At 40.4% G+C, this 12,910-nt stretch overlaps 2 protein-coding genes across 4 annotated transcripts in view; one reads left to right on the top strand and one right to left on the bottom strand.

Moving 5' to 3' along the window:
- The window catches only part of LOC118427511 (cholinesterase 1-like), a 6,508-nt gene extending 5,416 nt beyond the window's left edge, over positions 1–1,092 (top strand). Inside the window, exons 5-6 of the mRNA XM_035837352.1 lie at positions 130–287; positions 911–1,092. Coding sequence (XP_035693245.1) covers positions 130–287; positions 911–1,092 — 340 coding nt within the window. The remainder of the gene's footprint in view (positions 1–129; positions 288–910) is intronic.
- A 1,216-nt stretch (positions 1,093–2,308) lies between these two features.
- Positions 2,309–12,896, bottom strand: LOC118409295 (regulator of microtubule dynamics protein 2-like). Of its 3 annotated transcripts, none has more exons than XM_035810213.1 (11): positions 12,389–12,896; positions 11,818–11,946; positions 9,873–10,044; positions 8,247–8,349; positions 7,877–7,937; positions 6,651–6,726; positions 5,774–5,851; positions 4,452–4,550; positions 3,864–3,917; positions 3,616–3,696; positions 2,309–3,445 (listed from the first exon to the last, which is right to left on the bottom strand). In XM_035810213.1, the coding sequence occupies exons 1-11, from the start codon at positions 12,727–12,729 to the stop codon at positions 3,389–3,391; spliced, it is 1,251 nt and encodes a 416-aa protein (XP_035666106.1). In that variant the 5' UTR covers positions 12,730–12,896; the 3' UTR covers positions 2,309–3,388. The 3 variants fall into 3 exon arrangements, with proteins under 3 accessions (XP_035666106.1, XP_035666116.1, XP_035666125.1); XM_035810223.1 differs by having other exon boundaries at positions 11,818–11,889; XM_035810232.1 differs by lacking the exon at positions 11,818–11,946.
- Between the last annotated feature and the right edge of the window lie 14 nt (positions 12,897–12,910).

Here is a 12,910-nt window from a genome sequence, read left to right as displayed (position 1 = left end):
GCGAACTCCAACAACAACAACAATGAGGCGGTGCGGAGGCAGATATATTTCTATTCTGTCCCGGTCGTTCTGCACAAATACCGTCGCACGTACACTGCCATTGAATGCTTGCTATCTATACCTCCCCAGGAACCCCAACAATGAACAGGCCGTGTGGAGCCCCTACACGGAGTCCAGCCGGGGCTACCTGATGTTGGACACGGGCGCGCCCCGCATGGTGACCGGGCAGAAGGCCAAGGAGTGTGCCCTGTGGGACCACTACGTGCCGGCTCTCCTCAACACGACAGGTGGGTGAGAGCGATAAAGAACATGTCATGGAGTCATTTTTACATTTCAAAGACAACAACACATCGAAAGTTCACATGCATTTGAGTGACTCCTCACTAAGTCGTTTGAAACAGCATGTCCTATATATGCTGTTTGCTTGTTCTTTTGAAGTGACACATATTGTTTCGAGACTTTAGAATTTAGAGCGGTAGACTCGATGTATACTAGTGTCTTATCAATCTTTATTAAGAAGTCCTGGCGCAAAGATAAGGATGTAACGGCCATCCTAGATGAAGCTCCTTTTGTCCCGGAATGATAAACTAAATGATCCTTTGGTACAATCGCAAAACAATACTAGTCCTGTGGTACCTTGAATTTGTGTATTTACCTCACAATGATTTCTCTTACATCATTCATTCATAATATGACGATTTTCAGTGACAAGCAAGCCTGGCTTATGCTTCAAAGTTAGGTTATATTTTCAAACCGGGGCCTGGTCGGGTAGGTATAAAAGACAATAAAACATAGTTTGTGCATATTCATGGCCAAGTACTTTTATTATTCGTTTCCACAAACACCCCGGCCGGGCCCCGGCTGTATTTACTAATCGCCGCTTCTCCCTCTCACCTACGATGGTTTTCAGATACAGGCAAGCCCGAGCAGTGCCAGGCAGTGGAGGAATCCAGCTCGGCGGCGACATTTTGGGCACAGGGTCTGGCGGTCTCGTCACGTCCGTCTTCGTCGCGCTCTAAGAGAGGCAGTCAGATGCACACTGGACTACGTTTCCAGTTGCTTTTTGGCTCATCTTATTACCTGGATGTCTAACCTTCATCGACGACTACTTGTATTGTTTCAGTTGTGCGTGGCTTTTATCATTTCCTCGTAATTGTATGTTTGCTTTAACTTCTGTACATGTAGTATGTCTAAGATGCGCAACAATTCAGCAATATATCAATCAACAATACAGAATTAATTTTTTCGGCAATCTACAGAACCTGCTAGGCAATACTCTTGACTTCAATAGTTCATCCGAATCAGCCCGTATCCATCTACTATTAAGGGGTTCATCTTTCCTGTCACATTCTACAAACTGCAGTATCTTACAGTTAACCCAGTCATATATTGTACATACGAAACGTTTTGCAACTACCTTGTAACCTGACTTATATGTAAATAGCTGTGAACTGTTTGTTTTGATATTTTCATTTATTTGTTCTTGTCAGTTATCTTTTTTTGTGATGTGAATATTAGCGTACTGCTAGAGTGTATTACCTCTCTGTCCTGTTTTGTACTTTGATGTTGAATAAATTAAAAAAAGATTTTAAAAAAATTCATCGTCTTCTGCTCTGCGTAAGATGCTGCCATGTATTCTAGAGTTAATCGATGGAATCAAATAAATCAAGATTATTCTATTGACCAAAATTTACATTTAAAAATGCTGAGAATCCAAAAAATTTTATTTCATATCATTTATTAGTTATGCTAGTTTCTTCGAAAAGATTGAAGGTCAAATTGCTACCAGCAGGGGGAAGATGGCAAAGCACCAAGGGAAGTGGGGGAGATTAGGTACATCAGACACAAACTACTCCTGAGTAAACAGAGTTGTTTCTTATGTTTTTCATGCAAAATTCAGAATCATTCACACAAGTCACTATTCAGATAGAATGGGAACACATCACAAACAAGTATAAATTTGCAGTAAGGCCCTTATTTCCATAACTGATATCCATGAATATTCTACCTTCCACGAATTCCTTGCATCACATGTATAAGAGATTATTGAATGTCATTCATTATCTGGTAAGACAAGCATCATAGCAAGATGTTCAACTTGGATTCCTTTGAAGTGGAAAGATCAAGTGCACCATGAGAACAAAACCACCCCAAACTTTTCAATAGTTACAGTAACTTGGCCAGCAAGTGACAATATTTTATTTGTCCATAAATTTTGTATTAGAGACATCTTAAAGGTTGCTCGAAATAAAAATTTATTGGTGTCTGCTGGACCTTGTGGTAACACATAACATATTAAAGAGACTAATTTTGTCTTTCACATTTTGTTTTATTGAACTTTCACAGGCTGAATATGGCAAGTACCCCAGGGTGTTCAGATTCAAACAACTTCTTTTTACAACATTTCAGAATGTACAAGTCTCTCGGTTTTTAGTAACTACTTTACATTCATACGGACTACACTGGAATGTGTACAACTCAGATTTTAACACATCACTAGTATCCACTTTGGTTCATAAATAACTTCTGGTACTGCAATTCAACACTTCTGTATACTAATAACAATTTGGCAACAGTCTTTTATATTCATTCACAACTTACGTGGCATCATTTAATTAAAATTTCAGTAGCAACAATTTCAGTTATCTTCTCTTGTTCACACTGATGTCAAGTCTCAAAAATCCCATTTTCATCAATAAAACACATAAAAATTCAGTAATTGAGCAGTTGTACATTTGTGTCAATCTTACCACATAACACAGACAAAATACTACATCATTTGCATTGAACTCACACATTTTGTGTTACTCTGCTCCACGTACTCCCACACTCCTTTAATAAAATACACGTCACGAGAAAAGAAATCTAGCACACATCAAATAATTTTTGCCCCCTCCCCTCCAGATGTATCTGGAAGATACTAACAGCTCCTGTTTATATGTTCATGGCAAGAAACAGCGCCTTTGTTCTTCAAGTTCAAAAGTACATTTTTGCCCTTTTAACAATAAACCATGTTGACATTTTATATGGATCCTACATTCGTATAGAAGCTATCAATGTCATCAATATAATCCTCGCTGCACAGCCTCAATCTTTATGTGCTTTAGGTACAGTGTTCTACATGCTATGACATGTAGTTACACAACATTTTCTAAATGGTTGGAGGGGGATTTCATAAGAGCTACACAAGCAACAGAGATGAGAAGGTCATGTGAAAGTCATATCCAGCCCAGCTGATACGACATGGCAAAAGGGGGTGGTACTACTGTCAGGAGGGTGTGTGGGGTGGCCACCGTGACAGAGGTAAAATGGGGTGTACTGTGACAAGGGGAGCTATCATGGGAGAAAAAGGGGTGGGAGATACTACAGCAGAGGATGGGGGACTGGGCTACCAGGGCTTGTATTTTTGTAGTAGTTGTGTCACCTCTGTCTGGGTGGTACGGTCCTACGGATGGTGGGAAAGAAAGAGAGATGGATATGGTCAGTATAAAACCTGTTAAGCTACTCAAAACAGACAAAAAATCATTCATTTTCTGTTGTCTTCTTCACTTGCCAATAAATGAACGACAGAAAAATATATCATGATCTTAATTGGAGGAAATAAAACTTTTGTACCTCTTCATCATTGATGGGTTGCTGCAGTGCCTTTTCTAACCACAAGGTGGCATTGCAGTAGTCACTGTTCTGGATATAACACTGAAACGAGGGCAACAAAAAAGACTTTTAAAGGATGATTATATCTTTCTATATAGAATGCCTCTTAACATTATCTCAATGGTGGCCATTGTATTTCTATCAATAAGGTCACAACCATTTCTGCAAAACATTCTTGGCATCTAATGCATCCCCTGAAAAATACGTACCTTAGCGATGTAGAGAGAGTTAGCCTTGTAGAAACCTGGCTCTATGTCCTCTGCCTGCGAAATCATGAACAGAACACCAGTGTCATCTTCAAACATGAAAATAACACAGTGGGTAACCCTTTACAACATGGCATGGTTGATATCATGACTTAGACAAACAAAAGATTACCTGCGTGTTCTCATGTATGTACGTGTACTCATGTATGTTTGTCACGTATGTTTGCCACGTAACTCAACACATGTACACCTAGAAACAATTCCCACAGAAACAGCAAGGAAAAGCAAGCTGTCCCGTGAGCATGATTATGGGCATAATTATAATATCTTATGTTACCCCACCTTACATCTACTGAATGAAAGGTTGTCTGCCATGCTTATCCACTTTTAAGATATCATACACTGTTTCCACACACAAAGGTGCTTCATTCATTAACATTCATTCTAAGCATTTCAACTTGAGCTGATCAACAGATTGACAGTGAGTGCTCGACTTTGTGTGCAGGAAAAACCTATAAAATCTTTATAAAATGCCGTAATGTTCACTCCTCTTATCTTTGTTAATACAACCAGGTAAATGTCACCACCCACCTCCAGGAAGTGCTCCAATGCCTCGTCCACCGAGGAGTTTGGAGGAGCAGCAAACAGCGCGGACGCCACTTTTCTCTCAACCCAACTCAACATGGTGACCTGGAAGGGAAACACAATTCAACCCTCTGTTGCAAAGCCAACCGTGCACACTCATGCCACATCTTCTGAAAAGACGCTGTAGACGCATAGTTCCATTCAGAACTACTTTATTCTATATATTGGTGAATAAAGTAGTTCTGAACGGAAACTATGTGGCTAGAGCATCCTTTCTAAAGATGTGGTATGAGTTTGCATGGTTGGCTTGAGGTTGTCCTCTTCTCTTTGCAATATGCTAACAAACTGCACAGGAATCACCATTATTGCACAATTCATCATGTCAAGGTAACAAAGTATGTGTGATACTGCATCGATAATGGTTAAACATCCTGGGTATAAGATATGCAAGGTAACAGGTACACAAGCAGCTGGATAGATTTGGAGACATTTCAGATACTATCCACTACCTTTCACCAGTGTCTAGCACTGAGGAAAGTGACTAGTCACAGGGAAAAGGTAGTGGGTGCTACCTGAAATGTCTGTCCAGTTGTTAGCTAGCATAAAGATCATCTAGTACAAGTCTATTTTGTTGAAAAAAACAGTACACGTTTATATCATTTCCTTAAAAATTCAAACAATCTGGTAAGCCTAGATTCTGTCTGGTGTAATGCGAGTGCAAAAAGTTGAGGGTACTTATGGGGTTTTCCTGGCATCTCATGAAGAAAACGAGTCAATTTGCATGTGCAGTATCAACTGTAGAAACGATGAAACTTGCACATGCAGTATTATAGATAAACAAGATGAATCTAAAATTTGAATCTGTTTTACATAAAAAAGTTGATTAGGTTTTCTACGAAACCCCAAAGTATCCTCTGGTTTGTGTTACCTTCTGTCACACACAAGAAGGCATGGCAAACAGAAAAGACAAAAGTGTTGTGAGATTTTTCACTCATTACAACATAACAAAATTGATTTGCGAATCAACTCAAGGGAACAGAAAGATAACAAAATAATGTATTATCTTAAATCAAATTATGCACTAGCACATGAATGGACAGAATCCAATAGCTAGCTATAGAGAAGTCTACTCTTGGTGAAGTGTTATTGTAAGAATAAGAAGCATGTTTACAAAGGGGCGCTTATCATAAAATTACAACCAGCAAGCTTTCAGTCATAGTCAGCATTTAGCAACAAAACCTGCTATTACTCCACATATAAGCACAAAACTTTAAAGAGATACAGAGAAAGTAAGAAAACAAGAAACCATGGCAACAGGCAATGTTTACCTCATAACACCACCTCCCGAGCAGATGATGTACCGTGGCATCGTTAGGTCGCAGCTCCAGTGCTCTCTCGATGTGCTCCTGCGGAGGGAAGTCTCTGTCAGTTACAAATGTCTCAATTCTGGAAACCGTTTACTGTTATTAGTTAGACATTGTCATTGAGCTGGTTAGTTGACTTGGTGGTTGATTGGACAATACATTGAATACAAACAGTTGAATACATCATCAGATTCATTACAACTGCATACACTACCTGATATGACACTTAGGAAGGAAGTTTAGGAGGATGCAGGAACGTATGGAAAACATGCTGTTGCCTGACAGAGAAGTAAGCTGAACTATACATACAACATTATGTAGACTCATGGTGACGTTACGCCAAATGCACTGAGACTGCTTGATTATGTTTAATACATAGTGACATGCATAGTCAATATATGATAGATACTAGCAAAGTTCTTTATTCACAAGCACATATTTACAAAAGCTGATGTTTCGCTGATCGTCTGTAACCTTCCTCAGGGCAATAATGACTGCTTCCCCTTGATACAACTGTAGGTGTCTATACTTAAATATAGGTGACAATATCTATATGTGTGTGTATGTGACGATACTTAAGATTTGGGACTGCATTGTAGGCATTGTAGCAGCGACACCTAGCTGTGGTATGAAGCAGAACAAGTCGTTATGGCCCAAGGTAGGTCACATACAGTCAGCGAATGTTGGCTCTTGTAAATACATGTATGTAGTTGTTAACAAAGCACTTTGTTATTCAGGCATTTATTGCCCGGATTGAAATCATTAATGGATCATAAATTATTGGCCAAATATTTAGCAAGTGTACTATTATCTACAAATGAAAGTTCATTCCTGTGTTCACCTTGAACTTGTACCCATCCTTGATCTTGTCCTGTACAGACAGGAACTCACTGCAGGACCCTAGAGCAATGGCAAACCTGGACAGTAGAGCAGCGGAAAAAGATGACAGCTCATCAGTCTTGGATGATATCATTTTGTATGTCACATTTGGGCCATGGTAACGGTCCATACGGACGGATGTTCCGATCAGATCCATAGCTTACAAGCTTCTAGTTATATCCCATGGGCATTTATTTGTATCGCAGGGGCATTTGTATGATTCAAATGCACTTCAAGTGTGCCACATGCACTGCTATTCCATGTCCAACTTGTTCCATGTGTCGGATCACTCTTCAGCCTTTGGGCATCAGCTGATCCTACCCACAGTAGGGCTGGTACACCAAGTATTTCATATATTATATAAACCATGTTCAAACGTAATCAACATTGCTGAACAGTGCATGCAAAGTCTTACAGACTTATTAGCAAATGAAACACACTCCATGTCTGACTCCCTAGATTGGCTGTGACATGCTGGAATCTGATTGGTGAGAACTTGTGTCACACAGTCAACTCATTGGTGTTCAAAGCTTCTATTACAGAATTGATTAGACTTGAAAGCTTATACTACAGATTCTTATGTTTAAAATGGGGCGATGTCAAAAACCATCTTTGGTGCATCTACTTGTATTACCAACTAACATTTTCAGGGAGTTGTTAAATTTCGAAAGTGACAGGGCCAGATACCCATCAATATGAATGAGCGAAAGACCTTTATTGTACATTTATGCTCAAACAAGCTAAGTACAACTTGTAGCAATAATGCACCATTTGATATAACAAAAATGGTACCAAACTACATCTACAGAGACTACTATATGGTAGAATGTATAGGTTCAACTTCTTCTGCTTCCTAAGACAGTTGTAAATATAAGGGTAGTAATCAATAATACATGATTTATCTACTTGGATGAGGTATGTACAGTATATGGATTTTTCCATACTATCTATAACACAATTCTTCATGGCATGTTTGGTTAAAACACTGAGGTGATTTGGCCCAGCTTAATCAAGATAATCATCACCAAAACATAGAACAAAGTCCCCAGTACTACTGACTATACCTGTTCTCTTACCCCATCCAAATGTGGTGAATTTTCATTAAAAAATAAAGAGTTTACACAATGATGTCGTTTATAGAATACAAGATACATCTATCAACAAACAAACAAGCAAAAGCTGACCTACCATTTGTGAGCATCGGCACTGTTTGCATCGATGGCCAAAGCTACCTCAGCCAGACCTTTAGCTGAAATACAGGAACAACAGACTAGGAGTCAACGAGGGAGTATTTGTGGAGCTGTATGAATAAGGCAATGCCTTAGGGGCACAGGTATCACAATTGCTGAAAATACCCAACTATTGATTGGATGTATACCATACGGGATCGGTTCTGTGTTAACATTTGGTATTTGTACGGTAAAATATTTTTGTTTGCTCCTTTGGGTATAGGAAAGGTGGAATCTGGGGCAAAGTTGCTTAACAGATAAACTTGCCAATTTGAGCACAGAAAATACCTTTTTTTTCTATATTATTTTTGAGCCCAGGCACACTTTACCTTGGAAACAGAGATCCTGTCTTTTCTGTGGGTCGGCTTCTCCGTCAAACTTGGCCATCATGGACCTGGAAAGTCTCCACAGAACTTCAGCACTGCCACCGTGCTGCAGATCAGATATGTACATGGAAAACATTCAGTGACTTCGACGTTCAGTTCTTAGGTTTTTTGGAGTCCCCAGCAGTTAAATGTAGCAAGTGAGTGGTGCGGTGTACATTGTCACCATTTTCCCCCCACATTGCAAATAGTTGTAGCCCCCACTCTAAGCAGTGCCAAATCAGCTTTTTACCCACTCCCAGATGATGGCACAAAACACAATTGTAGTCACTAGGCAATTTTTTTCATTAAATCTTGCTGAATTTCTGATCTATTGCTAACTCTTAGGCCCACAACAAGCATCCTAATTCTAAGCCTACCACATTCTTGAGGACAAAAGGACAAAAATTGACCTAAATTGGTAATAAGACTAAAACATTACAGACATTCCCTGTGCACCCTGTGGACTCACTCCAATAACAACAACAATAACCAGTGATTGGGGCTAAGCTGCAATTGTACTAAACAGGCCATATCAAATAATTTCCTTGGGTCTCAAACATTTATAGTACATGTGAATCTTAGCAAGAGCACATAGTAAAAACAATGGGTCGGAGGGAAAATTCCAATCTTATGTTCTAAAACTGTGTACAGGCTTTCTAACAGACTCCTTTTGTATTCTGGTTCAATAGTTTGTTTCCAAATCTAAGAACCAACAAATTAGATAGCGGCTGTCTTGAAGTGAAGTTTTGTAATGAAGCCTGTTGATTGGCAATCTCAGGAAAAAATCACATAACAAAAACAATTTTTTTAAAGTATTTAGCAATTACAGCATTGTGACAATACACAAAGCACAGGTTATAGACTTGATCAGGTGCTGGGAGTCAATGTCATCACATACAGCATTACACCAATCCCTCCACAGGGCCAGCTAACACAAAACCTCATCCTAACAGACAGCATGGACAGGTAAAGAATAGTAAAATACTCCCACACGCTTCTTTGAATGCAGAACACCACACACACGAAAGGGCAAGTGGATGCTAAAGCTAAAAGATCTCATTGTCTCCAACTTTCATGGCCTTTGTATGGGATCCACCACTACATAACGTAAGAACCACCTCAATCAGTGCCAATCAGTACCATGAGAAAGCTTTTCATGTCAGGAAGCTTCTACAAAAAGAGGCAATTTTCAGGAGCTTCCTTGACCTTGGTGCTGAAAAGAGGTTGGTTGTGATTGAGTTCAATGGAAAGTCTTAAACAGCTGGAAGGTAATCACTGTTATTCTTCTCAAATAGAAACAAAAAACAATTAAAATTATAGATTGTAAGCTTTTGAGACTCCTGATATGATGACACAATGCAATATTGCCTTCACTAAGATGGATATAGATTCAGATTTCTTTAAGTGAGAAACAACTGATGAAATTGATATGGTCTAGAACTTCCCAGTAGTATAACAAATTTGCATGTCTTCTCCTTCAAACAGTACTAAATGTACTAAAGTCTACGTTATCTTAAACAATATTGCAATAATGGAAAGTCAGATAACATGAATGAATGAACAAATGAATGAACAAACAAACGAGCATACCTTCTCCTTCAGCTGCACCAGCATGTTGTAGGCCTCCTCCTTGTTCTGCAGACTGCCGTTATGGAGGGTGTCGACGCGAACCAGACTGGCCTCGAGCGCCGTCAATTGCAACGCGCCCTCATCAAACGTCACCGCTGCAACATCCGTGTCAGTATCAGGCGGCGTCATGTACCTACGAAAGGTGAAAGGTCAAAGTTGTCAAATGGGGACATGTACCTGCAAAAGGTGATCATATAAGGTAAAGAATATCAGATGGCAGTCATGTAGGTGAAATTACAAAGTAGGCAGCAATGATTGGAAGCTTTACGGTTTAAACACAGAATCCAGGTTTGTTAAAAAAAGTAAATTCCTGAGAACTAATGTGGAATGGAATCATCCAATGTAATAAATACTTCTCCTAGAAATGCAGGGCCTAGGCGTGTCAATTCATTTGATTAGCAGACATATTGAGACATTTGGTGTTAATTAAACTACTGTAAATGCAGAAATGTTCGTGGTGATTTTACGTTCACCGCGAACAAAAAAACACTGCAAACATCTTTCTATTATAGTATGAGACTGCAGTCGATGGCACTACCATGAACTTACAACCACCGCAAACACACCTTATTTTCCCGCTACCGCCAAAGTAAATCCCCATGAACTTCAATGCAATTACAGTATGTTGGAAGGCAGCAATACTAACTCATATAGATACAGATGCAAATCTAAAATAGGGAACTTTAAGAACAAGCTTCCAAAAGCTATTCCAGAATTCAAAGATTAACCTTGCAAACAATGTTGTCTACACATGGAGATATAGCTATATATGTTAAAACAGCTGAAACTAGCAGACATTGTCATTTGCACATTGCAGATCCTACACAGGTTTGTAACAAAGCCCCAAGAGTCCACATGCCATTTTCCTGACTACCCAGCTGGCCATATTCAACCATCAAATATTGAATGGACAAAATCATCTGGGACACATCAATGGCAACCTTCCTTTTTTCAGTCTAATCGATGAGTTACATGGTGTAGAACTGTATACACATAGTATGGCACTAAAACATCCAGTTGAAACCTACAACTCACCGCATGACCTGTGAAAAAGCACTGTTGATGGCATTCCCCATGGCTGAACATATGTACATGTACCACACAGTTCTTCTCACATTGACTATTCTGAACAGGCCCAGCACATGTAAAGCCTTACGGGCCTTATTAGCACATGAAAGACAGGCGAGGTCCCTAGATTGGCTGTGCTGTGCTGCATGCCGATTGGTCAGAATTTGTGTCAACTAGTCAACACATCGGTGTTCAAAGGGAGTCTCGGTTACAGAATGAGTCAGGCCTGAAAGCCTGCACTACAGATTCTGAAGCAGGTCAGGCATCAGAACAAACCTATGAGTCAGTACAGACAAATTGGAAACTTTTAACCTTTCTACTGCTGAGTTCTGCTGTAATCAATGCAAATTTGGTTCATGGATGACCCAAGAGCAGGGAGAAGGTTACAGTCTTCCCAACTTCCTTGCATAAGGTTCTGTGAGTGTGGAAGAGAATATTTTGTCTCATCTCATGTTCGATTAGCTTGGTTATTCATAGAGGCTACATTACACAATGTCTGCATTACCATTTCTTACCAGACCACAGACTTCATGGATAACACCAACTAGTATAAAACTCCCAGCTGATGCAAGAGGGTCAAAGCTAGTTTTGCCCAAAATAGGATGTTTTTATGCTGTAAAAGTCAAATCCTCAACTATCTTGTGAAAGCCACATTTCATTTGTATTCAATGCTGTCAGAATGATGCAAGTTTGCTCTTGCCGGTCCAGTGAACTTAGTTCGGTCTAAATGCCCATAACCAAAGTGATGACTTTGATGACATGGGAAAATGTATATATATGTATATCCTGTTTTTACCAAAAACCTTGTGTTAAACCATCCCTAGCTTGTCCTGCCTACCTGAGGTCCTGACAACTGGCCCACTTTATGGCACTGTACACATTACCCAAGGCTGCTGCTTCTTCTAACAGTCTGCATGCAACAAAACAGAGAAGGTCTCTTCTGGCTTCTGGCCCCAAACTCTGGAAGCTACGTGATGAACACTGACACTTTTTAGATTTCCCTACTTCTTGTTCTTGTCACCCCAAAAAAAGTGAAAGAGGATTTATGTGATAAATGATAAACTGTGATGAAGGTATATTGGGGGGGGGGGGGGGATAAAAAAAGACAAGTAGATGAATAGTTAAACCTATAAGAACGTTCGCGACTGTAACTATACACATGCATAATTAGAGTCGTGAACCTCCTCATTTCCAAATACTACGGTCTACAGTAGATGATTCTCTATACATTTCTATTATTTTTTACTCTATCTCATATTATTGTTCCAAAAGCAGATATGAATGATCCCTTAAACGAGCAATACAATTTGTGTGGCTGTAGAGTTCCCAAGTACTAGTACCCTTGTTCTGTATAATGTGTGGCTAGAACAGTTTAAGTGGAAGTGAAGTGATGGGTTTGTAACACGCACCCTCCTTCATCCTCATCATCATCCCCACTTGTCACGGACATGTACTCGGACGCGCTCGTCACCGAGGCGTAGCCGGAGTTCTCTCGGGCGCGCCTCCGCCTCCCTCCCGACGACGTCGCTAACTTCTCCCGCAGCCCCACCACCTCCTCCTTCAGCTTCTCCACGGTGTCCTGCAGCATGGCCAGGTCCCTCACGGTGGCGGGCCGCTCGTGCAAGGCGTGCGGGGGGTTGGTTCTCATCCGGGCGAGGTAGGAGAAAACCATGGCCGATCCTGCGCCCACCAACACGCCCACCCCCACCGCTGCAAGCGTCTTTTTATCCACTTCCACACCGAACGGCATCTTCCCGAAACGGCCTACGGGTCCCTTCAAATCCCGGTATCGTTAAGAAGCCTCCAAAATGCACATTTCTCCCAAATTCGGCGTCTGGAGGACAGAAACAAAACAAAACACGTCACGAAACCTTCTTCTGCGCACAGACTGCACCTCAGGTGGGTGAGCCAAGGACAAAGGTCAGCGGAAA

This window comes from Branchiostoma floridae, chromosome 1 (assembly GCF_000003815.2).
Source record: "Branchiostoma floridae strain S238N-H82 chromosome 1, Bfl_VNyyK, whole genome shotgun sequence".
Lineage (NCBI taxonomy): Eukaryota > Metazoa > Chordata > Leptocardii > Amphioxiformes > Branchiostomatidae > Branchiostoma > Branchiostoma floridae.
Note: the sequence above shows the minus strand (reverse complement) of the source record. Positions and strands in the feature narration are given on the sequence as shown.